This window comes from Ambystoma mexicanum, chromosome 2q, assembly GCF_040938575.1.
Source record: "Ambystoma mexicanum isolate Mex_15411 chromosome 2q, UKY_AmexF1_1, whole genome shotgun sequence".
Taxonomy (NCBI): Eukaryota; Metazoa; Chordata; class Amphibia; order Caudata; family Ambystomatidae; genus Ambystoma; species Ambystoma mexicanum.
This window is the reverse complement of record NC_090924.1, coordinates 61,567,985-61,591,138: the sequence shown is the minus strand read 5'-3', so window position 1 is coordinate 61,591,138 and position 23,154 is coordinate 61,567,985. Positions and strand designations below refer to the sequence as shown.

At 47.5% G+C, this 23,154-nt stretch overlaps 1 protein-coding gene across 3 annotated transcripts in view; it reads left to right on the top strand.

Moving 5' to 3' along the window:
• The window catches only part of CREBBP (CREB binding protein), a 2,841,012-nt gene that overhangs the window by 486,962 nt on the left and 2,330,896 nt on the right, over positions 1-23,154 (top strand). For all 3 annotated transcript variants that reach the window (XM_069646824.1, XM_069646825.1, XM_069646823.1), the window contains exon 4: positions 1,245-1,488. In XM_069646824.1, coding sequence (XP_069502925.1) covers positions 1,245-1,488 — 244 coding nt within the window. The remainder of the gene's footprint in view (positions 1-1,244; positions 1,489-23,154) is intronic.

The following is a 23,154-nucleotide window of genomic DNA, read 5'->3' as shown; positions in this document are numbered from 1 at the left end:
GACCTCACAATGAAGCGGTAAGCTCGATCAGTGAGTAAACCAAGATGGGGAAACAGGTCGGCAGGCGAATATGTAAAGCAAGCTACGAACAATGATTTAAGTGGAATTAAACATTTCTACGAATGCGAAATTAATTGAAAGTAAATATACGCATTTGTGGATGCCGAACGAAGTTAAAGCAAAGTACTCTTGAATACCGAACAAAGTGAAAGCAAGTTTTGAGCAATCTTGCACATTAAACTGAGTAAAAGAAAGTTTGGGTATCTGCCTAAAGACAGAACTATAGTATATGAGAAACCAGGCATGGGCAAGCACCAAAAGGAGAATTAAAGGAACTGTATGCCAGGAGCACACATTGGCAAGATCCAGGATAATGTAAGAAATTGTAATGGGTGCTTAGTGATCAACCAAGCCACTGTGCAGTGTCTGGAGAGTGTGACGCAGGTGGAGAAATCACAGAGCACTGTCAAGTTCACACAGTGTTGATGAAAAACCAGCAAGGAAGGGGGAATCTGTTGCGTGACTTGTTATGGGTGGACTGTGTGGTCCGACAACTGGGCCTAGACCGAGTGCGCAGCCCTATATGGAAAGGCCACTGAAAGCACCCATGAAGAAGGTTGTGTTTGTACTACAACAAACTCTTTTGTGACTTTTAAAGTTAAGAAACTAAACTGCCTATGTGAACTAGTGAAAAGTACTAATAGTATAAGAGCTGGGAAGTATCCCAAGGAATTGTTTTGAAAAGCTGTAAGATTGGAACTCTTGGAGAAGAAAACCCCTATGCTTTGTGACCTTTTTTTGAACTTGGGGAAGCTGATTACAAGCCAAGAGCTGGAAGATGCTCTGACCTTTTGAACACTATTCATTTTGATGCTGACATCCCTACACATTGTGTACAGTTAGACGTGAGTGCAAGTATAGGTTTTGGACACAGACAAACATTTGCTTTGGACTTCGTGACACAGATTGTCCCTAGTTTTCTTCAGGTAGGGAAATTCCACTTTAGCATAGGGCAAGTTAGGCTTTACTCTATCCTTCATTTTGAGTTAATAAAACTTTGAAGACGAAACTTGATTCTTTTGTTTGTCTGCTTCATGATCCCTTCACAGTACTCGCCAACGCTGGAGTACCATTGTTATGGGTCAGTTAAGTTTTGAAAAGTGAGATTGATGCGTTCTTTTGTAGTGTTAAAGCATCTGAAAAGCTGGACTAGATAGCTGACATGATGGTTTTGTCCTTTTCAGATGCAGCCCCAGGTACAACCAGTGGGTCTTGGAACAGCACCCTCGATGGGAACGGGACCTACTGCTGACCCAGAGAAGCGTAAACTTATACAGCAGCAGCTGGTTCTTCTGCTTCATGCTCACAAGTGTCAGCGAAGAGAGCAGGCAAATGGGGAGGTGAGGGACTGCTCGCTTCCCCACTGCCGTACTATGAAGAATGTCCTCAACCACATGACTCATTGTCAGGCTGGTAAAGCCTGCCAGGGTAAGTCATTGTTGTGAAGATGAATTTAATAAAGTTAGAGTGAAATTGCGTTTTAATTATATTTTTTATATTCCTTTTGGTTTTAATATTTGATGTCTTACTTTTCTACTTTTGTGTTCTTATTAATAAGGGACAACCATTTGGAGGCTGGCATTTAATCGGTTGATCAATTCACTTATAGTGATAGTCTGCACAGTATTCCCTAGTGTCGTCGGATCTGCACTAAAAAGCAAACTGAAGGCTTCCCATGTGGTGCACAGCCAATAACAGGCACCTTGTTACCAATGAACACCTTCTTCCTCTTAACACACAGGTTATTTCCACAAAAGGATGGGAGTTTCCAACCCGAGAGCATCTAGAATTGCTTTGAAGAGAATAAGGAAGTTAAGCTGCAGAAACACACTTTAATCTAGGCTGTTAACTCCAGTTATAGCAATGTTATATATTGCAGAAGCCCTCAAGGCCACTTTAACCCCAAGCTGCTGAGGGTTTTCGCTCCCAGTGCCGAGCCATTTTTTGGACATTTCGGTAGGTCTCATTCAATCCCTTAACCTTTTTGTTACACGTGATATTACGGCCAAATGTGTACCCTTTTCTTCCCACCTGTAGGCGGTCATAATGCCACCAAGGATTCCTAGTATGCTGTTGGGGGGAGGGGGTCGGGGGGGGGGAATAAAAATAAAGTAACCAAATGTGTTTTTTCAGAAAAAGGCAATGAAATGAGGTACAAAAAAGCCTGTTTTTTTTTCCTTGTAAGAGCTAGGAACAGATGGTTTGCTGTTCTGCATTCGCCATTTTCCGAGCCTTCAAAAAGGTTTTTTTGTTTCAATGGGTCATGCTTGGATGGAATGGAAGAGGGTAGGAAAGCTGAATGGGAAGACAGAGGCATACATTTCTGGAAAGTAGACAAAATTCCAAGTTCAGGAACGGGTCATTTGTGCAGGTTGGGCAATAACTATGTAGCTAACGTTCCCATAGATTGGAAAGAATTGGAAAAATGACAGAAAAAAATGTGCTGGACATGTTTGGACTTGTAAGGTAATGACTTCTGTGAATATTGAGAAAAGCAATGCACCGCTAAATTCCCCCAACTTTTCTAGTTAGGAAATCGCACATTTTGTAATGTTTCACAAAAGAAGCAATGCCGCAAGCCGAACACTGAGCCATGGTACACAGGATTTCTATGCTGACGGCCTAAACAGACGTATTTAGCATTTGAAAATAAGTAAAACCAATGTGGTGAAGAGTGGCAAGCATACATTTTTTTGAATGAGCACAGGCAGACCTTTTGAAGGATAGGTGATATACGCATGTTATGAAAGCAAACAGTGCCTAAAGCAGCGACTAATGTAGGTCACATTTGGGAAATGAAAGTGTTGTGGAAGTAGGAAATGTATGAAAACGTTATCCAAACCAAGATCAAACAAATGTCCTACCTTCCCACATTCCTGCAGGTGTCCCGATGGAAAAAATAGTACTTCACATGGTGCACTGACCTGTGCGCAAAGGGAAAAGGCTAAACCACTGGTACATCAAACGGCCTGGGGAATACTGGATTTGAACCCACAGATTTGTGCCTAGGGTGTCGCAACAACCAAGGAAAATGGGCAACCCCATGCATTTCTGAATAAGACACCCTGGGAAATCCAAAGGGTTTTGACTTTCGCAAACAGCACTAGAATTATCCGAAATTTAGGGAAACAAACACAATTTTCAGACATTTGCCACCAGGAAACCACAGAAACAGGCCATCAACAACACATGTCCTTCCTTCCTGTGTTCCCATTAGTGTCCTGACAAAAACGGTACCTCACATTTGTGGGTGAACTGACCTCGGCGGAAAGTGTGGACTATCCCAAAGTCCAGCGGCAGTCTCTGTGAGCCCCGGCAGGGTCACCATCCCTATCCGGAAGAAAAAGCTGTAACACAACACAGGCAGAGCTCCAGGACAGTTTGGGGGGGGGGGGGGGAAGGAGGGTGATGTCCCCAGCTTTGGCTGCCTGTCTCCAATGTGGGTCGACTGTCCGCAAGTCCAGAGGCGATCCAAGGGAGCCCCGGCAGGGTTCCCCATCCCTCCCTGGTGGGAAAAGCTGTAATGCAGCCCATCCAGAGGAGCTGGGCGGCCAGGGGTACCCCCCCCACTGGCCTTCGACATCTGCTTTGCACATGGATTGACTGCTCCCCCAGCCCATTGGTGGGCCCAGGGAGCCCCCGCATGACCTCCATCCCTCCCCAGAAGGAAATGCTGTGTCCTGGCCAGAGATCCAGGACGGCCAGGGTTACTGCGAGGGGCAACGGGCGAAACAGCCCGCCCAACATCTTTTCCCGCGTGGCTTAGTGCTCCTTACTGCTTCTCATGGTTGGTAAAATGAGACCAGCCCTTCAATGTCTCGCCCCGCCCAACCCCTCCCGGGAAGCAGAAATGAATGGTCTGCCTGTCCTTGAGGGGCATTACTAAGGGGGCTGGCGCACAGGCATCGGGACAGTCCCCTCATACCCCCAAGCATTCCACTATATCTGGGGTGTAATGTTGTTTTGCCTCCCTTGGTGACAAATCGGTGCAAAACTGTACAATCTTAGTCATAGACAATTCTTTTTTTATTATAACTTTTTTTTATTGTTTTGAAATAAAAATCATTGCTTAACAAACGTGCCATTGCTTTGTTAACCTCAAAAATGACATTTAAATCTGAGTTACAGCGGCATAGAGAACATTGTAATGGTGACAAATCAGCCTATGCCAGGGAACAGGTAAACCATTATTTTCTGGGACCATACCTCGGCCCACCCCACCCGCCAATACCACACCTTTTGGAATTTCTGGAGACAACCCTTTGCATTATATACGCGCCTCTCAAGTGACACACCCCTGTCCACCTCAGCGTACCAAGGACTGAGTCTTAGGCGATCTGCCGAGCCCCACATTTCATCAATAATTCTTAGTCAATCCGACTCTCCCACATCAAGGCAATTTTTGGTTCACAAGGCACATGTGGACCCCTGCACCGATGTTAACCTGTGGATACACTTGCCCCAGAAAAACCTGGATTTTTTTTGACATTCCCATACTGTATGGAAAAAAGTGCCTGCTGCTCTCCCACACCTCAGACAAGTGTCCCATCTGCCATCCCCATTGCAAAAGTGCCATCCATGGGTAGTATACTCGATGCAGCATTTTTTATTGGATTAGTCAGAGTTTTGTGGCAATACCAAGCTCAAGTGGGAACGTGAGAGCCTGTACCCAATCCCCCTGGGTCCAGTGGGCCTATATCACCCTCTCATTTGCCCTTGTCTGAACAGTTCCTGGACCCCAAATGCTGTCAGTACCTGCGTTGAGGTGACCTTAGTAGCAATGCGGGCCGGAAAAAGATTGGCCTCCAGGATGAACTATTCGGGACCTCTGCCAACAAGGGGAATTGGGAGCCAATGGCGTGAGACACCTGCAGGTACCTCTATTGTTCTTTACCCGTTGGCCCAAGAGTGTATTGGCGCGACCTAAACGAGATGAGCTGTCCGTCCCGCACGACATCGCCAAGACCTGCACCCTGAACCCCCCCACAACCCCCAGTTTTTGAACTGGCCCATTTTAACTAGCTCAGGGAAGTGTTGTTCCAAAGGGCCTGATCTAGCATTGGCAACCCCCCAACCCGATAGATATACTGATGTGCATCGGCCCATACCTGCCGTACATGTAATAACATTAAGGGGAGATCGGTCTTTCCCCTCCCACTCCCCATAAAGCATTTGCTTGGGTGGTGTCTCTCCCATTCTGCCTCTTTCTTTCGCGATATGGGAAGCCCGAGGTCACCATGAAGCCAGTCTTCCACCGTCCCCAGTTATGCTACCCAGTAATACAGACAGGGTCAAGGTAGGTAAATTCCCCCCTCCTATACAGAGCTACAATGTAGGGAGCTTGAGCATTTTAAAGACAGCTGCTTTACCCAATAACATCAGCGGGACGGATTGTCAGTGCACCACATCGGAGGAGAATCTGTCCATTACCGGGTGCAAGTTGAGTCGGAGAAAATCTTAGGAACTCGGACTCACATGCTTTTGTCAGTTCACCTGCAGCCCACTGAACCCCTGGTATTCTGACTGCCAAAATGGTGGTCACGGCAGGACAAGAAACCGCAGGGTTGCTCATATAAATCAAGGTCGCCGGCATGAAGTGAAACCCGATCTTTCCTCCCTGAGGGCCATTGGAATCCCACCCAGTCCGGGGCTGTCCAAAGCTTAATTGTGAGTGGCACTATGGCCAGATTAAACAGCAGGGGGGAAGTGGGCAACTCTGCCTTGTCCCTCTCACAGGATACTCCATTAGCTCGAAAGCACTGCCTCCGGAGATGTATAGAGCAGCTTGACCCATGATAGGAAAACTTCCCCAAACCTCATGCAACCCATGATCTCCCAGAGCCCGGGGGTAGGGGGGAGGAGGGAGCAGGGGCTCACAGGTTTTGGTAGCACTACTATACAGGACTTCCTGAGGTCAAGGTGGAGATGCCCACCCTGCTGATGCTGACACTGCTTGAATAGATGGTGCATGGACCCAGTGACCAGATTCTCCCCCTGGTCCCTTCTGTTTCCACCAGGAAGCCGTTGTGCCTTGGGGTTTTGCCTGACTGTAACTGTGAGACCGCTGCCGCTATCTCCTAAGTGATGTCTGCTTCTAACCCCAACGCCTGCTGTTCCGTAAGACGGAGGAGCGCCGAGTCAAGCAAGCTCGGTGCGTCCAGGATGGGCGACTCTTGCACTGGACTGTATATAGTCTCATAGAAGGCAGCGAATGTGCCGACAAATGTCTGCATCCTCAGTCATCCCCCGCCCATTGCGCATCATTTATGGCACGCACGTACCCGCTTCCTCTATTTTACCTTTGCAGCCAGGCAAGCGTTTTCTCCGCCTTGTCCCCCAACTCGTGGATCTCGCTGTGCACAGCCCAATGGGCCAATTGAGCATTGTCCAGTGCCGCGTTGCGAAGGGATTACTGTATTGTAACTAATGGCTCTTGTGAAGCCGGGACCCGCACACCAAAAAGGCCTCCTTCTGCCTCCTCCACCGCCTTTGCGTGCTGATTGTACCTGGCCGCCACTAGAGAGAGCACCTCCTCCGTAAGTACTGCATTTTAGTCCTCCCATAACATAGCTGGGCTGCCGACTGACCCTCCGTTTAACCTGAAATGCTGTTTTTTTGTTTAAACCATCCCTTCAGGACTTCTGGCATGCCCCGATAATATGCATTGAGGCGCCACATTGCTGTGGGCTGCACCCGCCCGCTTTTGATCTCAAAGAGAAGTGGGGAGTAATCTGATATCCCTCTAGCCAGGATTCTCACTGTGGGCATCCTGTACATTATGCCTTTGGGAATAAAGAAGTAATCGACCCGGGACATGGAGGGTATGTGTATTGGTGAAAAATGAATGACCCGACTCGGATGAATGCAGTGCTCTCCATATTCAGTCATTTCGGCGGATCGGCCATAAAAGCACATATAAAATAAAACGGCCAATTCATAAAAATACTAACATTGGTAAAATACTTTCTGATGTTTGTTAATCTGCTTAGAATCACATGCTGTGCATAGGTCCGACATCCAGTGGTCACTGCGGAGTATTGCATTTTGTTTTTCGTAGTCGAAAAAGGGGACGTCGACAAGGCGTGTCTGTAACACTATCCCTATAGTGACGTGCGTTGTACCCACAATCCCTCACGCGTCGAGGTCCCTCAGATTGTTTTTTTCCGCCCAGCTTCTGGTCGCCTTACGCGGAGCTCCTAGAGAGACATTGCAAATACTACGGACCTCGGTCCTTAATTATACTTATTATATTGTTAAAGATCCCTCCCCTCGACGTTAGCTGTGAAGCTGTTTCTCCGCCGAGCAAGTTTTCGACGGAGGGGAAGAGATGGAGGAGATCCTTCGGCGCTGCCGAACACGTGGCCTGGCCTCGCCGGCCAACATACAGTAGGGAGAGTGGGGGTTCGAACTTTTATCTTCTCTTTGAGAATGTCTTTCTTTCTCCCCTATCTTTCCCTTGGGGTTGTTATCACCAGTTATTATTGCCTCAGCTATGGAGAGGACACCTTTTAAGTTTTGCCCACGCTGTAGGGGCAAATACACTTGGAAGGACAAACACAAGCTCTGTAATCGTTGCTTGCCCCTCGATCATAAGGAGGACAGCTGCGCGACCTGTAAGCTCTTGAAACCAAGAACTCTTAAAGAACGAAAAGTTAAGAGGTGGGCGGACTACGCTATGTCGAAGTCAGTTTCCTCACCCGCCGCCGCTGTGACAGAAAGTGACGAGGAGGGTGATAACTCGACGTCTGTTACGGAAGTCATTAACCCCCAGAAGGAGCGCTCGCGCTCCTCGACGTCCGTCCCCGGCCCCGACGGGCTCTGCTCACGCCCTGCTTATGGGGATGAACACCCCGGCGACAAGGACGCACATAGACCCCATAGGCCTAAGCACACAACCCATGGCTCGTCTTCGTCGAAGAAGAAGGATCCATCAGCGCCGAAGGGGACGCAGGGCACTCCGGCGTCTACCTCAGACCGTAAAGGTCTCAAGCCCCACCCGCAAACGCAGCCGCGACCAGCGATTGGGCTTTCATCAAACACGGGCGCTACCTCAAAATCATCCGACGTAACGCTCCATAGAGCCGCCGTCGAGGAACAACGCGTAACGCAGGCAACGTCGACACCAGAGCCCTCTACTGACAAACTCGTTGTCGAGAGCCTGGCGAGAATTGTTTCCGAAGACAAACGTAAGCGGACGACGAAACAAACGTCGAATACCGCACAAAAAGCTATGGAAACGCCGAAAAAGCGCAAGAGTAGCCAGGAACTGCCCCCTTCATCTAAGGGCACTTCTAAACTACCGGAGGGCTTTTCAGAGGGCGACGGAAACCTTTATTCGACGTTGTGGGAGCGTTCTAAGCGTTTTGAAGGTGAAGACACTGATTTCCCCCCTCTAGACTATTCAGGGGTCCCCCATGAGACCCTTGAAAGACTCCATTCTTGTATGGAGAAAATGGAAAGGTTTTTGGGAAGCCAAAACCCACCCACACCCAAAAGACCAGGAGAATGGCCCCAGGATGACCCTAGGGTCAAGATTCCTAGGCTGTTTCCCCCTTCTACAGACGTATATGACCTCACTGAAGAGGAGCAATACCTCCAGGAAGATGAGGAGTGTTTGGGTGGAGAGGAAGAACATGAGGAAGAGGGGTTTGAAGAAGATCCTTACACTAGTGCAGGAGCTTTTGAAGAAGATACAGCTACCTCGCAGCCCTGGCAATCCCCATCAGTGCAGCCTTGGCAATCCCCATCAGTGCACTCAGACCCTGATGTCTTTCACCCTTCTCCTCCCAAGGATTCACCTATTGGAAACACCTCTCCCATAGATGACCAACCTTCACTTAATGCACTATTGCGCAAGGCAGCAGCGCATTTTGAAATACACAGGGGAGACTCTTCCTGACATAGACTTTGTAGAGAAAGTTATTAAAGAAAAAGCCCCTGTTAGTCAGTCTATTCCGCTCCTGGCTTCTATAAAGAGAAGAATAACTCCTTCCCTTTCCAATCCTGCCTTAGTCAGAGGGGGTCAACCCTCGGATAGAAAAGCTCTTCAGCCCTTTGTCCTCTGACCCTTTGTACATCAGAGGACATTCTATTCCGGACTCCCTCGTAGTTACTAATACAAGAAAAAGAGCGGGGGTACCACTATCCACTAGTGAGGCACCACCTGACAAAGAGGGCAAGAAGCTCTATGCACTTGGGAAGAGAATCACGACCTCCGCCGCCTTCTCAACTAGGATTGCAAATAACAATTCCCTACTAGCTAGCTACGCAGATGCACAGTGGAGCAAGCTGCGCAGCGAAGCAGAGGACGCACCAGAACCCCTGCGTTCACGCCTGTTAGCTATAATCTCAGAGGGAACTCTTGTAAACCTGGGCATCGTAAAGAACTCCTTAGATGCCGCAGAGACCGCTGACCGTTCCCTGGTTCAGGGAATACTTCTCAAACGCCATGTCTGGCTGCGCAATTCGGGATTTAAGCCGGAAACCCAGGCTTCCCTGATAAATAAGCCCATAGAACAAACACATCTGTTTGGGAAAGCAGTTGATGAGGCCCTAGAACATGCGAAGAAAGAGTTTGATACCATCAAGACTCTTGACCAAATTTCTAGGCCCCCTAACAGACGCAGCTATGGCAATAGACGCTCCTTTCGTGGCCAACGCCAGCAGCAAAACCAACAGCAATTTTACTCTGCTACCAACTGGCCATCTAACCAGGGTAACAACACCCAGTTCAGTCAAAGAGGCCAACGCCGTGGCAAAGGAAGAGGTCGCGGCTCCAGCCCCAAAGGTTCCATGCCCAATACCAACAAATGACTCGAAGATTCGGGTCCCCTCCCATGCATCACCGGTCGGGGGCCGGCTAACATCGTTCCTTTCAGCATGGGAGGCAATATCGTCAGACCGCTGGGTATTATCCACCATAGTCCACGGATACTGCATCAAATTCAATGGTTCCCCGAAGTACAGACCCCCACGGAACCGACGCATGACACCGCAACACCTCACCATTCTTCTTCAAGAAGTAGAAGAGCTACTGAAAAAAGAGGCTATAGAGGCTGTCCCCCTATCTCAGGTAACAGAAGGTATTTATTCAGTGTACTTCATTGGACCCAAAAAGGACTTAACCATGCGCCCTGTATTAGATCTGCGCCCAGCAAACAAGTTTGTCAAACCCCAAAAGTTTCGTATGGTGACCTTGCAGGAAGTAATCCCACTGTTATCACAAGGGGATTACATGACAACACTAGACATGAAAGATGCATACTTTCATATTTTAATGTTGCCAGCGCACAGAAAATACCTCAGGTTCAAGATAGCGAACAAACACTACCAGTTCAGAGTACTACCCTTCGGGATAGCATCTGCACCAAGGGTATTCACGAAAGTACTGGCAGTGGCAGCGGCCCACCTGCGCAGGTTATCCATCCCGGTGTACCCTTACCTCGACGACTGGCTCATAACAGGGGATTCTTACGAAACATGCTTCTCCAATACCCAAAAGACCGTAGACCTTTTGTCCCAACTGGGCTTCTCCATCAACGAAAAGAAGTCCAGCTTAGACCCCAGCCAAATCAAACAATTCCTAGGAGCTCTAATTCGAACAAAGGACGGCCTCGTCTTCCCCTCCAACGAGAGGGTCCAAAACGTGCTGTTTCAGATCCCCCATTATGTGGCAGGTCGAGAGGTGACGGTACGCAAAGCAATGTGCTTGCTAGGGATGATGGCGTCATGTATTTATTTGGTACCTCACGCGCGCCTGCGCATGCGCCCAATGCAAGAGTGGCTCTACAGCCAGTGGTGTCAGGCCAGCGGACAATGGGACGATCTAGTGGTGGTCTTGCAGGCCTTGGTTCTCTCGCTACGGTGGTGGACAAAAGAAAACCTATTAGGGAAAACTTTTGCCACACCCGCAGTGGAAGCCACTCTAACCACAGACGCATCCCTTACAGGATGGGGGGCTCACCTATCCCATCAGACTGCTCACGGAGCGTGGACTCCGAGCTTAGCATCCAAGCATATAAACCTGCTGGAACTACTAGCGGTGTTCAAAGCACTGAAAGCCTTTCAGGAACACCTACAAGGAAAGACGGTGATGGTCCTCACAGACAGCACCACAGCCATGTACTACCTCAACAAGCAAGGGGGCACTCACTCTCCAGGACTGTCCAAGCTGTCCCAGAATATATGGAAGTGGGCTCTCAAACACAACATGTTCCTACTATCACAACATGTACCAGGGGAACTCAATCTGCTAGCAGACAAACTCAGCAGAGACTTCCCCCTGCCCGAAGAGTACGAATGGCAATTGCACGAAGACATCGTCTTAGACGTCTTCACGCAATGGGGGTTCCCGGAAATAGACCTGTTCGCAACTCTGGAGAACTCACAATGCCAAAGTTACGCCTCCAGGTACCCCCAGAACCAGTCCAAGGGGAACGGTCTGTCGATTCAATGGTCAGGGAAATTTGTTTACGCCTTTCCCCCGACTCCCCTTCTCAACAAAGTGGTGCACAAGATGCACCAGGAGCAGGTTACCATGATACTAGTGGCCCCAATGTGGGCCCGGCAGCCATGGTTCGCTCACTTGATGGAGATGTCCCTATCTCCCCCAGTGAAACTTCCCTGCCCGTACAACATGCTGTCACAGGACAAGGGCAGGACACTGCATCCATGCCCTCAGACCATGAACTTAGCAGCCTGGCTCCTGAGATCATAGAATTTGGACATTTACAACTCCCGCAGAGATGTATGGACATCCTCAGGGAAGCCAGAAAACCTAATACTCGCCACTGCTATTCTAGCAAGTGGAAAAGATTTGTCATCTGGTGTAGAGGTGAGAGCATCAACCCGGTTGACTGCTCTCCCACTAACATTGTTCTGTACTTGACCCATTTACTGGATTCAGGTCTAGTCTTCAATTCCATTAAAGTCCACCTAGCGGCACTTTCTGCATACACCACTTCCCAACTTAAAGTGTCGTGGTGGAAGATACCAGTTATCAAGGCCTTCATGGAGGGGGTAAAGAGAATACACCCTCCGATAGCTAACCCAGCTCCCGGATGGGACTTAAATGTGGTACTTTCTAGACTCATGGGCCCTCCTTTCGTACCCATGCACAAAGCAACACTTAAAGACCTCACTCTTAAGACTGCTTTCCTAATAGCTATCACCTCCATTAGGAGAGTAAGTGAACTACAGGCTCTTTCTGTACTAGACCCCTTCGTAACAGTTCACAAGGATAAGGTGGTTCTACGCACACACCCAAGGTTTGCACCAAAATTCATCTTGAAATTTCATGTAAACCAGTCAATAGAACTACCAACGTTCTTTCAAAACCCTTCCAGCTTGGGAGAAAAAAGTCTGCATACACTAGATGTACGCAGAGCTGTCATGTTCTACATGGAAAGAACCAGACCACTGAGAAAGACTAATCAGTTCTTTGTCTCTGTGGCAGCAGGAAGAGAAGGAGATGCAGTTTCAAAGTCCACTATATCTATATGGATTGTTCAATGCATCACTCTGTTACACTCTTGCTAAGAGAGAACTACCCTTCAAGCCAAGAGCACATTCCACTCGAGGCACTGGGGCTTCCATAGCGTTCATTGCAAATGTTCCCCTTGAGTCCATCTGCAAAGCGGCTACCTGGAGTTCTGTGCACACCTTTACAAAACACTACTGTCTAGATGCACACTCTAGATCTGACTCCCAGGTGGGACAGGCAGTATTAAGACATCTTTTCTCTACTGTTCCTTCTCATAACCCACCGCCAACTCGGGGTACTGCTCGCTAGTCTATGCACAGCATGTGATTCTAAGCAGATTAACAAACATCAGAAGACAATGCATTACTTACCGTAAAAGCATTTCTGATGGTTGTATCTGCTTAGATTCACATGCGCCCACCCTTCCTCCCCGCTCGGATGGAAGGAACATAGACATCCTTTTCTATATTTCTCGCTTTTCTGTACTCACTCACGTCTAGAAGGCTCCCTCAGGGCAGAAAAATACAAACAGAGGGACCTCGACGCGTGAGGGATTGTGGGTACAACACACGTCCCTATAGGGATAGTGTTACAGACACGCCTTGTCGACGTCCCCTTTTTCGACTACGAAAAACAAAATGCAATACTCCGCAGTGACCACTGGATGTCGGACCTATGCACAGCATGTGAATCTAAGCAGATACAACCATCAGAAATGCTTTTACGGTAAGTAATGCATTGTCATACAGGTCAGTTAAAAAGAAATGCATCCCATTAATATTACTCATTTAAGACAATCATAACACCTTATAGGGAGGACGACTTTGTTAAGAAAGGATAAGATATACCATGCATAGTAAACCAACGTCCATACTAACAAGGATATGACTATACTAAAAAACAAATTCAATAATACTTCAAACCAACCAATCAGACATTTATCAAAATATGAATAGAATGTCATAAAAGAATAACAAAGTTCATCATTTTAAACTACAAGTGCAAAGAAGCGCTGGATTACAGGACTGTTCTAACAGCCCTTCTGTGCAAAATGTCTGTGAAACCCCTCAACTCCCTGTCTCAGGGTCTTAACTCTTAGCAACCATGCCCTATAAGTATAATGGGCAGTTGCAAAGAGTACATGGGGGTTTAAACACTGGCTCAAGAATCTCACTGCCATAGCGGAATGGCAAATCTCTACCTCCCTCAAAACAGGTATGAGGTATATTTTTCGCAGGCGGATAGTCTTGTTAAAAATGCAGTATCGTCTCATTACCAACCCCAGACAAAGGAAACAAACTTGTTTGATACCCTCCAGTTTCGGTTAAAGGAAGCTACAGGAATTATACCTGGTCTGAAACACAAAAATAGAGATTTTAAAAGTGGAGGAAAAATGATGTGCAGATACATTTTTAAGATCTCGTGCATCCTGAGTTGCTGATATTCAGGGCCCAACTTCAAATTGGTGGCATCAACTATAAGTAATTCACTGGCTCAGTTGTATGCTGTTTTTCTAATTCCTGATCAGAAATGAAGTCGAGATGCAGGCATTTTCCCATAAATTAATCATGTCAAGACTTTGGAGGGTTTTCTTGACATGCAACACCCATATTAAGCTCTTACCACCCTCCAAAGCCATAATATGAAGCAGTACCTGCTGGTATTTATCGACACCACGTTGCTTCCATAATCTGGTCCCGAAAATGGCCAGGTTAGTGATAATTTGAGAAGCAGCCATAGTACCATCAAGTTTCAAATGGACCAGAACCATAGGAGCACTAGATGGATGAATAGTATTTTTCTAAAAATGTAGTACTCCACTAGTAGCATCACTGTAAACCTACAAATATGAACCATACAATGCTGCAGGCAAGGCTTATTTCTGATATTGGTCCAAGGCTGGGGAGATGGCACAATTTGTGTTTTGTGTAAAAAGACAATAGCACTCCAATTTTTCCAAGGAAATGGCAAATATATATAACTGCGCTACCCAGCTGCCAGACTCCTGAAATCTCAGCCCCAGGTAGACAAAATAATCAACCTGCTTAATCGGCAGACATTCCACTTCTAGCCTCGGAAGTTAGAAGTTTGAAAACCATTACTTTGGATTTATCGATGTTCAGGCTGATTTGCAGCTCATTGCATTTGTTCAAGAAAGTAGATGGACTTTTTCAATCCTTGTGGTGTTGTGGATATCAGAACTGCGTCATCCACATAAAATAAGGCAGGATATTTCTCAAATGCCATCTTAGGATAGTCTTGCACTCTCCCAATAAAACGTCTATAATTTCTTGTATATTGTTAGGGAGAATTCTCATAAATGGCTAATTACCCTCATCTACTGAGTCCCTCAGCAGCTTTTCTGGATTTCTAGGGTTTATTTTTTTTACCTGGTAAGAGTGTGATCCTTTTTCCCACTCTTACATGTGTTTTGCTGTGTGTATTTCTACTTTTTGTGTGATCTTGAGCACTGGAGCCTCACCTACTCAAGGGCCTCATATTTTTCAAGTGTTACGCAGCACCTTCAGTGCAGTGACACAGGGTTGTCTTTGAGACTTCCCAAAGACTTATTTTCTGGGGATGACTACTGTCCCACAGAAAAGATAAAGTTGCCATTAACTTTATGATAGTCACTTTAAACTACAGACCCAGTACAAACCATCTTACATGGAGTATTGGAAAGGGTTAATTCTTATCCCTTTTTGTCTGTCTCTTGGAGCATTGTTTCGCTCCCTTTACATCAAGATTTGGCTGGTGGCAGTGGTAACTACCCTAACTTTTCTACCGCGGTTATCTTATATAACCATGGTATTGTTTCAGGCTATTATATTAGCCTCGAACATAAACCAGCTCGACCAAATACATTTTATTTGGGCTCCGGTTGGGTTTATTCGCCATTTCTTTTTTTTAAAGTCTTTCTCGTTTTTTTCTCTGCACGCTAAACTGGGGATGATTCCTTTGTTTGCTGTCTATTTGGGGACTTCTGCACAGAAGCCCTCCTTAAGGCACCTGAAAGTCTGGGTAGGCAGGATGTGAGTTAGGGATCTTCGGACCCCTGCCATGGGTTCCCTTGGTAACCCAAGTCGCACTCCTGTTTGATTGGCTAAGGGGACTGTCCTTGCCAGGATAGCCACCCTGCTGTGTGATCGACAGCCAGGCTGTATTAATGGATGAAAACTGCATAAAAAGCAGGTCATTGGGACTGGAATGGCAGAGTCGCCACTAGAACGAAAGAACCAACGAGGAACTGACAGAAGAGGACCCCTACAACGACTGAACCCCCGGTGAAGCCCTGCTGCAGGTCCGAATCTTTAGAATCCGACGACAGAGAAGATCCTCCAGGATGCTTCTTCCCTTGAGCTGGTGGGACCAACCAGTTCGCCCAAACTGCAAGCCAGGACCCCTCCTCTGGTCTAATTCACTGTACAGAGCTACAGTGGGCCGGATAGCCAGGAAGGTCCGACCCTGCTTGGGTTTTAAGGAGCGCACCTTTTATTCGTTGCTTTGCTCTGCTGCTGGTTTCTTCCCTGGGTAGTGCAGGACCCTCCCTTCTTCCTACTTCTTGTCAGTCCGACAGTCGCTTCAGGAACCGTGAGCCTGCAGGAACTACCAGGAACATCCGCCCCAGCTACAGTTCCCTCTCCGTTTTAAGGTACTGTGCAAATCCGGTTGCTCGCTTCGTTTAACCGCAGTGAAAGTGTTTGAAATCTTTCTCCAATCCGAGGGCTTGTCCTTCTCTTCTCTTTGAACTAACTTTTCTCTCAGCCAACCTTGTCCAGAAACCGTGCCACGAACTTTACCGTGAACTACCCTGTACTGTGTAATCTTGAGTAAAAGACTTTGGACCCATTGACTTTGGCCTTAAGCCTTTTCTAACTGATTTCATCACTGTAGTTCCTCGTGTTCAATTGCCCTGAGTACTTACCGTTTGGTTTGAGTTGATTTCTAATAACTTTCTTTCCCTCCTTTTTGAATTGCTGGAATGCCATTTTGCTCACACTTCATTTTGTGAGCTTAGGTTGTCTGGAATTCAAGGAAAGTGGTGTATTAAGGTTGTGATTTCTAACTTGCTTCTAATAGTGTAATGTTATACAACTGAAGAGTGAAATAAATGTATATTCTTTTACTTGGAAACCTTGAGTCAGTGTTTGCCTGAATCATAGTGATTGCTGTCCTTTGTGTAACTATCTGATACTGCTCACTTACTCTTGAGTTAAGTCTGGCTGCTCCGCTACTGCTACCACTTTAACTGTGTAGTAGAGGCTTGTACCCAAGGTGAATTTGTACTGTCATTTGTAGTCTTAATTTTGTGTGGTGTTCCCAAAGGGTACTGCATATAATTCTGCCTAACAGACTGAATTTTTGAATCAACAAGGAAAACATAACACTGGTCTATCGTACCCTTATTTTTCCTGAAAGCAGCTTGTAGGTCACTAATCACACGTTCCCCATCTGCCTATTCCTGAAGGTGCTCTAAGATAATATTCCCAAATAGCGCTGGAAAGCTATTTGGGGAAAGCTATCTAGCAACAAAATCTGCTGATGGTTGCCTGGAAAATCGCTTTCACCTTTTTTATACATTGGGAGAATCACGGCCAAACACCAGGAAGTTGTAATTTTCCCCCTTACAAAGAATGGCATTAAAGACCTTACAAAGTTCTGGGGCCCAAATGTCCACCTCGTCCTTGGCAGGTCTATGGGAATAAGATCAGGACCTGCAGCTTAACAACCACCTCATCTACAGGATACAATGAGCAGAGGGAAAAACAGGGTTAAGTCGAAGAGCGGGGGCAGTCCTAAAATAAGTCTGAGAAATACGACCACCAGTTATCCTCATTAATACAGCATTGCAGGGACTGATCCCTATTCAGCTCTTTGTCTGATATCAACTTCCAAAAGAGGGGACAATACCCAAATTGATGGGCGCACAATGTTCCTTGAATAAACTCTTGTTTTGGCATTTGTCATGATTATACACTTTGCCCATAGTAAATGCAGTTTTGGCCTCTCCCCACTCAGGGAGGGTTTTGCATTTAATTTCCTGTTTGGCCGAATGACATGCAGGGTTGTACCAGCCTGGCTTATTCAGAAATGTATTTTTGATTATTCTTGCAGGAACCGAAATATGAATTCATTTATTTTATTTCTACGGCCAAATGGTGTGTTCTCAAGGGACAAGTGGCTATCGGGGATGGGATTTCCCATGCCTGATCTTGATCATCCCAAAGTTCCACCAACTCCTTAAGAGGTTAATTCTGAAGATTGAAGTCCCCCAACCAAAACAATATGATTATTTTTAGGAAATTGACAATTATTGGAATTTATATGCTCCCGGAGAAGAGTGTTGTTGGCCTGTTATAGATGTTATACAAGCACAGCACTTCATGTTCTCCAGTCCAAATAGATAGTGCTTGAAGATCCAGAGAATCCATATGACTTATCTCATCCTCCAGCCAAATGTTAATGTTAAAGGGTACTTGTACGGCGCACTATCACCACCGGAGTCGTCTCTTGGCACTCTTATGGATCTGAAAAGGAGTGTGTGAAGGGGGCGGGGGTGGGAGGCGGTTAGTAGGCTATAGCAGGAATAGGTAAATTGAGAGTTGTGATGTCCTGGTGGCAGCTTCAGTTTGGTTTGCACCGTTAGCTGAGCTTGGGTGCGATTTACGCGTCGGTCCAATTCCCATGTGCTGTTGTGAATGGTTGTTTGTATGTTGTTGCAGTGTGGTGTAGTGCATGCGGATAGCCGTGCAGATCTGTGGTTGTTTGCGTTGCTGAAGTGTATGCAGAAAAAAATTACGGTTTTAGAGTCGGGTTAGTGGGTTTTGAAAAAAATAAGAAAAAATTCTACCTTTTTGCTTTGGACTGACCGTCCTTTGTTGGATATAATGTGGTAGTCTAGTCGACGGGCGCTTCAGGTTGGTATCTTTCCCCTGTAGATTCTAGCGGTATGTGGGCATGATTGGTTGAGGTGGCCTCCCCCCGGGCATGATTGGTTGAGTTGGCCTCCCCCCCGGGCATGATTGGTTGAGTTGGCCCCCCCCCCCGGGCATGATTGGTTGAGTTGGCCTCCCCCCCCCGGGCATGATTGGTTGAGTTGGCCTCCCCCTCGGGCATGATTGGTTGAGTTGGCCTCCCCCTCGGGCATGATTGGTTGAGATGGCCTCCCCCTCGGGCATGATTGGTTGAGTTGGCCTCCCGCTGGCATGATTGGTTGAGGTGGGCTCCCCCCCACCCACAGGCTATAGATGGTTAAGTAATGGGATTTGGGTCCCTCCCTGAGTTTTTCTTGTTGGGGGGCCCCCCATCTACCGGGTCAGGTGCCATGCGGTCCCTTGTGTTGCCTGTATTGGTTAATGTTCCCTGTCTGTTACCAGCAGAGTCTTTGTTTTCCTAGTGGTTCATATTCTTTTCTCCATTCTAGTTCCAGCTTCTTGGTCTTCTTTTTCATAATGCTGAGTAGTGGGATGAACTGTTTTGCCATTGCTCTAGGGGTGAATTACTTTTCCGGTGAGATGCTGTTGATTGTATCAGCGATCCATTTATGTAGCAGCTCTGTTTTTCCGTCTAGGTCTGCCTTGTCCAGTTTGGTTGTGGATGGTTTTGTGAGTTAGATGTTCTATTAGGTTGCTTGCTTTGATGGCTTTCCTTTTCCCTTCATCTGTTAATGAGTTGGAGCGCAAGCCTGCGTTTGATGCTGGAGCACAACCCATTTACATTCCAAGTCAGGACCGAAACCACCCCTTCATGAGCCATCACCCACATAGAATTTTGCCCAGGATACTGTGAGGCAAACTACCACCCGCCCACTCCCTCAAACTCCCCTTGGCATTTTCTTCCCCAGGGCTCTGCCCCATACCAAGATGACCCAAGAAAGGCAACAAACCAAATGGAGCAACAACTGGAACCACCCCTAAACCCCTCCCTGTACTTTCTCCCCAACCAGAAGCACATGTCGCCCAAACACCACATCAAACGTACACAGAAAAACCATTGCAACCCTGTTCAGGGTACCCACTGCAGCAGTACATACAGCCCCATACCCCCCACCAGAGACCACCCAAGAATTGGATCCTGCTCAAGGAAGTTGGTTTGTATAGGTCCCCACTGGCCTGGCAGCGTTTCAGCCTATGCCTGCAGAGCGGCTACCGTGGCAGCAGGGTGTTTCTGAGGCTATTGTGTCAAATAGAACCAGGGATGACCCCGGCTCCGGCCATGGTCGCCACCCCCCCACACCCCCCCTCCATTGGGCACCTGGAGTCCTGGTATTAACAGTATCCGAGTTTCCAGCCGGGTTCTTGCCTCCCTGGGGCTGTTGAAGAGCTGGACCTCACCCTTGTGATATATCTTCTATTTTGCAGGAAAGAACAAGGAAAATTTGATACCCAGCGAGGCCAATTTCTTATTTGCCGAGTCGAAGGACTGACGTGCCTTTTGGACCTCTGGTATCATCCGGGAAAAACCCAATCTGATGGCCATTGTAGGTCATGGTACCAGTGGCCCTCCCATCTATAACGGAGCATCTCAATCCCGGTAATTCAATTGTCTGGCAATAATAGTGCGAGGAGCAGCACAAGGAACGGGCTGGCCCATAGGGATTCTGAGCTCGCTCAATAGAAAAGAAGTTGTAGATTTTCTTCTGGGCAATGAGATCCGTCAGCCAGCATTGTAGGAAGAGCTCTCTCTCTGGCACGCCTAAGATGTGAAGTTTGTTTAGCCCTGACTCCCCTCACTGTCCTCGGCCCTACTCTCCAGTTGTGCGAATATCTGAGAGTCTGCTGCCAGCCACTTCTCCATGCGCTTGAGCGTATCTTCAGAGTCTGAGATGTGCTGTTTTGCTTCTCTTGATGCAAGCTTCCAAAGATCTTGCCAGAGGAAGAACCCCTCCATAAATAGGCCATACATTTTTTTCTTTGGAGGATCTAGACTACCATGTGTCTCTCATAATGTCAGTGAAAAAGATCTGTGCTGCCTGCATCTCTCCTCATGCGCCAGGCATTGCTGGTGTGGGGTGGCCACTGAGGGCGGTGGGCTGCTCACTGTTTACTGATCGATTCAAAGTTGAAGCCCTGGCTTTGTCCTTCACTGGAGTTTGCGTGCCCGACCCCAGTTGCACGGCGACGAATTGTGGTGCACACGACCGCTCAGATACAGCAGGTAGGGGCCAGTGAAAGGAGTGTGCGGCCACAGACAGTCGTTACTTCCGGGTCCTCTGCCCCATCCGTGCCAGTGAGGTGTTTTGGCGGCTGTGTGATATTTCAAACTTGGTGTCTAATAGCACTTCCCTTTGCCTGTTTCCTCTGTTGGTATGGGGAACCCTGTGGAGGGATTCCTCCCTCTTGGGTGCACTGCCAGTCCAGTGTGGAATTGTTCTGGGCGCTTCTTAACTGCCAGTCGGAACATAGGCCTTTAATTGCCCCAGCTGCATCTTGCTCTATGCTTCTGCCCGTGTGCCCCCTGGACACGCCTATAATGGGATCCGTGGATGTCCTTGTGTTAGCCAGAAACCTGTGCAGTTCCCTTAGGGAACACTGCAAAAGATTTAAGACTACAGGTGTTGGCAGTAAACCCACTTGGTAGCAGTCTGTACCACCCAGGTTTACCTGGTAGCTGTGGCTGAGCAGTCAGACTTCCCTCAAGAGAGTTAGGCAGTATGCAAAGTATACTCAATAGGCACTCGGATACAATAATACAAGCAAACACCGACCAGAGCTTTGGTATCAAAGTATATAATTATTTATTTAAAAACACACAGTTGAAACACTCCAGCACTCTTATTGTAAAATATTCTAAACACAGTTACTATTATGATATATACACCCCTTTTTCCCTATTAGAAAATCACAGTAAAACACCACTTATTTTCATACAGAGGTGAGCGCTTAACTAGATTGCACTCTAATAAGTTTGTGAAAAGGGGGGGGAGGGGGAAGACAGAATATGAAAAGGTACACCACTCTACGATTCCAGAACACTGTTAACAAGGCAGAGAGCAAAAAGTCACTGGTGAGCCAAAGTCCAAAGGCTGGGCCCACTCTTAGAGAGAGCAGAGCACAAATGCGCCCAAGATCACACAGTTACACTAGGCTTAGAAAGTCTTGCAGAGGGTTCAGAAAAGCGTTGTGAAAGGCTTAGAAAAGTTTAGCCAAGGTGTCCCAGGTTCGAAAGCCGGGGGCTAAATCTACCCCGTACAGTCGGTAGCAAGGGAAGCCAGGCGGTACACGGTACCTTAAGTGGGAAGGATCCTCCAGCGGTGGCAGTTGTTCCTGGTAGTGGGTGCAAGTTGCGTCGTCGTCCAGGGGAAGAGAAGATCTCGACTTGGAGGAAAGATGAAGGTCGTTGCACTACCAGGGCAGAAACCAGCCGCAGAGTTTTCCGGTTAAAGGTGGTACCTTTGTCTCACGGTCTGGGTAAAACGTGGTATCCCGGTTGCCGGGGTGCTTGGCACAGGCAAGGCGGCCACGAGATACGTCGAGAAAGCGAAAAGACGGTGAAACTGGTTATCCCCACCAGTCAAAGGAAGAAGACTCTCCGGCGGGAGATCTCCTCTGTCGTTGGGGAAAGTGGTGAGGCAGTCCAGCAGGGCTCTACCGGTGGTGGTGTCGTGGCAGGTCGGCTCAGCTTCTCCCTCCTCGGATTCTTAGGTCCTGTGGCGACTTCTGAAGTTCCAGTCCCCAAAGCCCTGCTTTTATGCAGCAAACCCCCATTCACTCAGCCTAGCTGTCACTCAAACATGCTAAGTGGTGAGCTGGCCGGCTCACTACTTGGGCCAATCAGGACGGAGTGCGACTTGAGTTGCATAGGCAACTCAGTCCAGGGTGCCTAAATTCCCCTCCACCCCTCCTAAGTACCCCAGACACAGTGGCACCACTTTGGAGGGCTTCTGTGGAGAAGCCCGCAAAAAAGTGGAACAAAGGGCTCGACTTGGGTTGGAGTCACAGAAGAGAACACAAACGCCATTTTAGAATCAAGTTTTGGCAAAAAAATACCAACTGGAGAATTAATATTAATTAAATAAACCGGCGGCATGTTCGAGGCTACCGTAAATAATTAAAGGTAGTAGCCTAAAACAATGGGAAATCCCATAGGAAAATATTCGCGGTTGAATATAAAAAGTAGTATCCACTGCCACCAGCCAAAACCCGATCAGGGGGGACGGAGACGTGCCCCCTCGACTAACAGACCCTGGGGCAATCGAATTGCCCAGCCAGTACGTCCACAATATGATGGTTTGTACTGGTTCTGTTCAGAATTTAAGACTAGTAAAGTCAATGGTGACTTTACATGCTCTGGGAGACGGTAGTCCGTCCCAGGGTATGAAGTCTATACTGGGGGGTCACTATTACACCCCTGTGTCACTGCACTGAGGGTGCTGTGTAACACACATCACAAAAACACATGAAGCCCTATGGGGTAAAAGACCCCATAGCCCATTAAACACATCTAGATTCAAAGAAACACACTCAAATCATGCCCAAGAGTGAAGGTAAAAGAGTCTCACTCTTGCAGGAGAAAAAAATAAACCCCAAAAATCCAGCAAAGCTGCTGGGGGGACTCACTAGGTTAGGAAATTCTGCCTAAACAGAGAATTCTCCCCAACACCTTGATTGCCG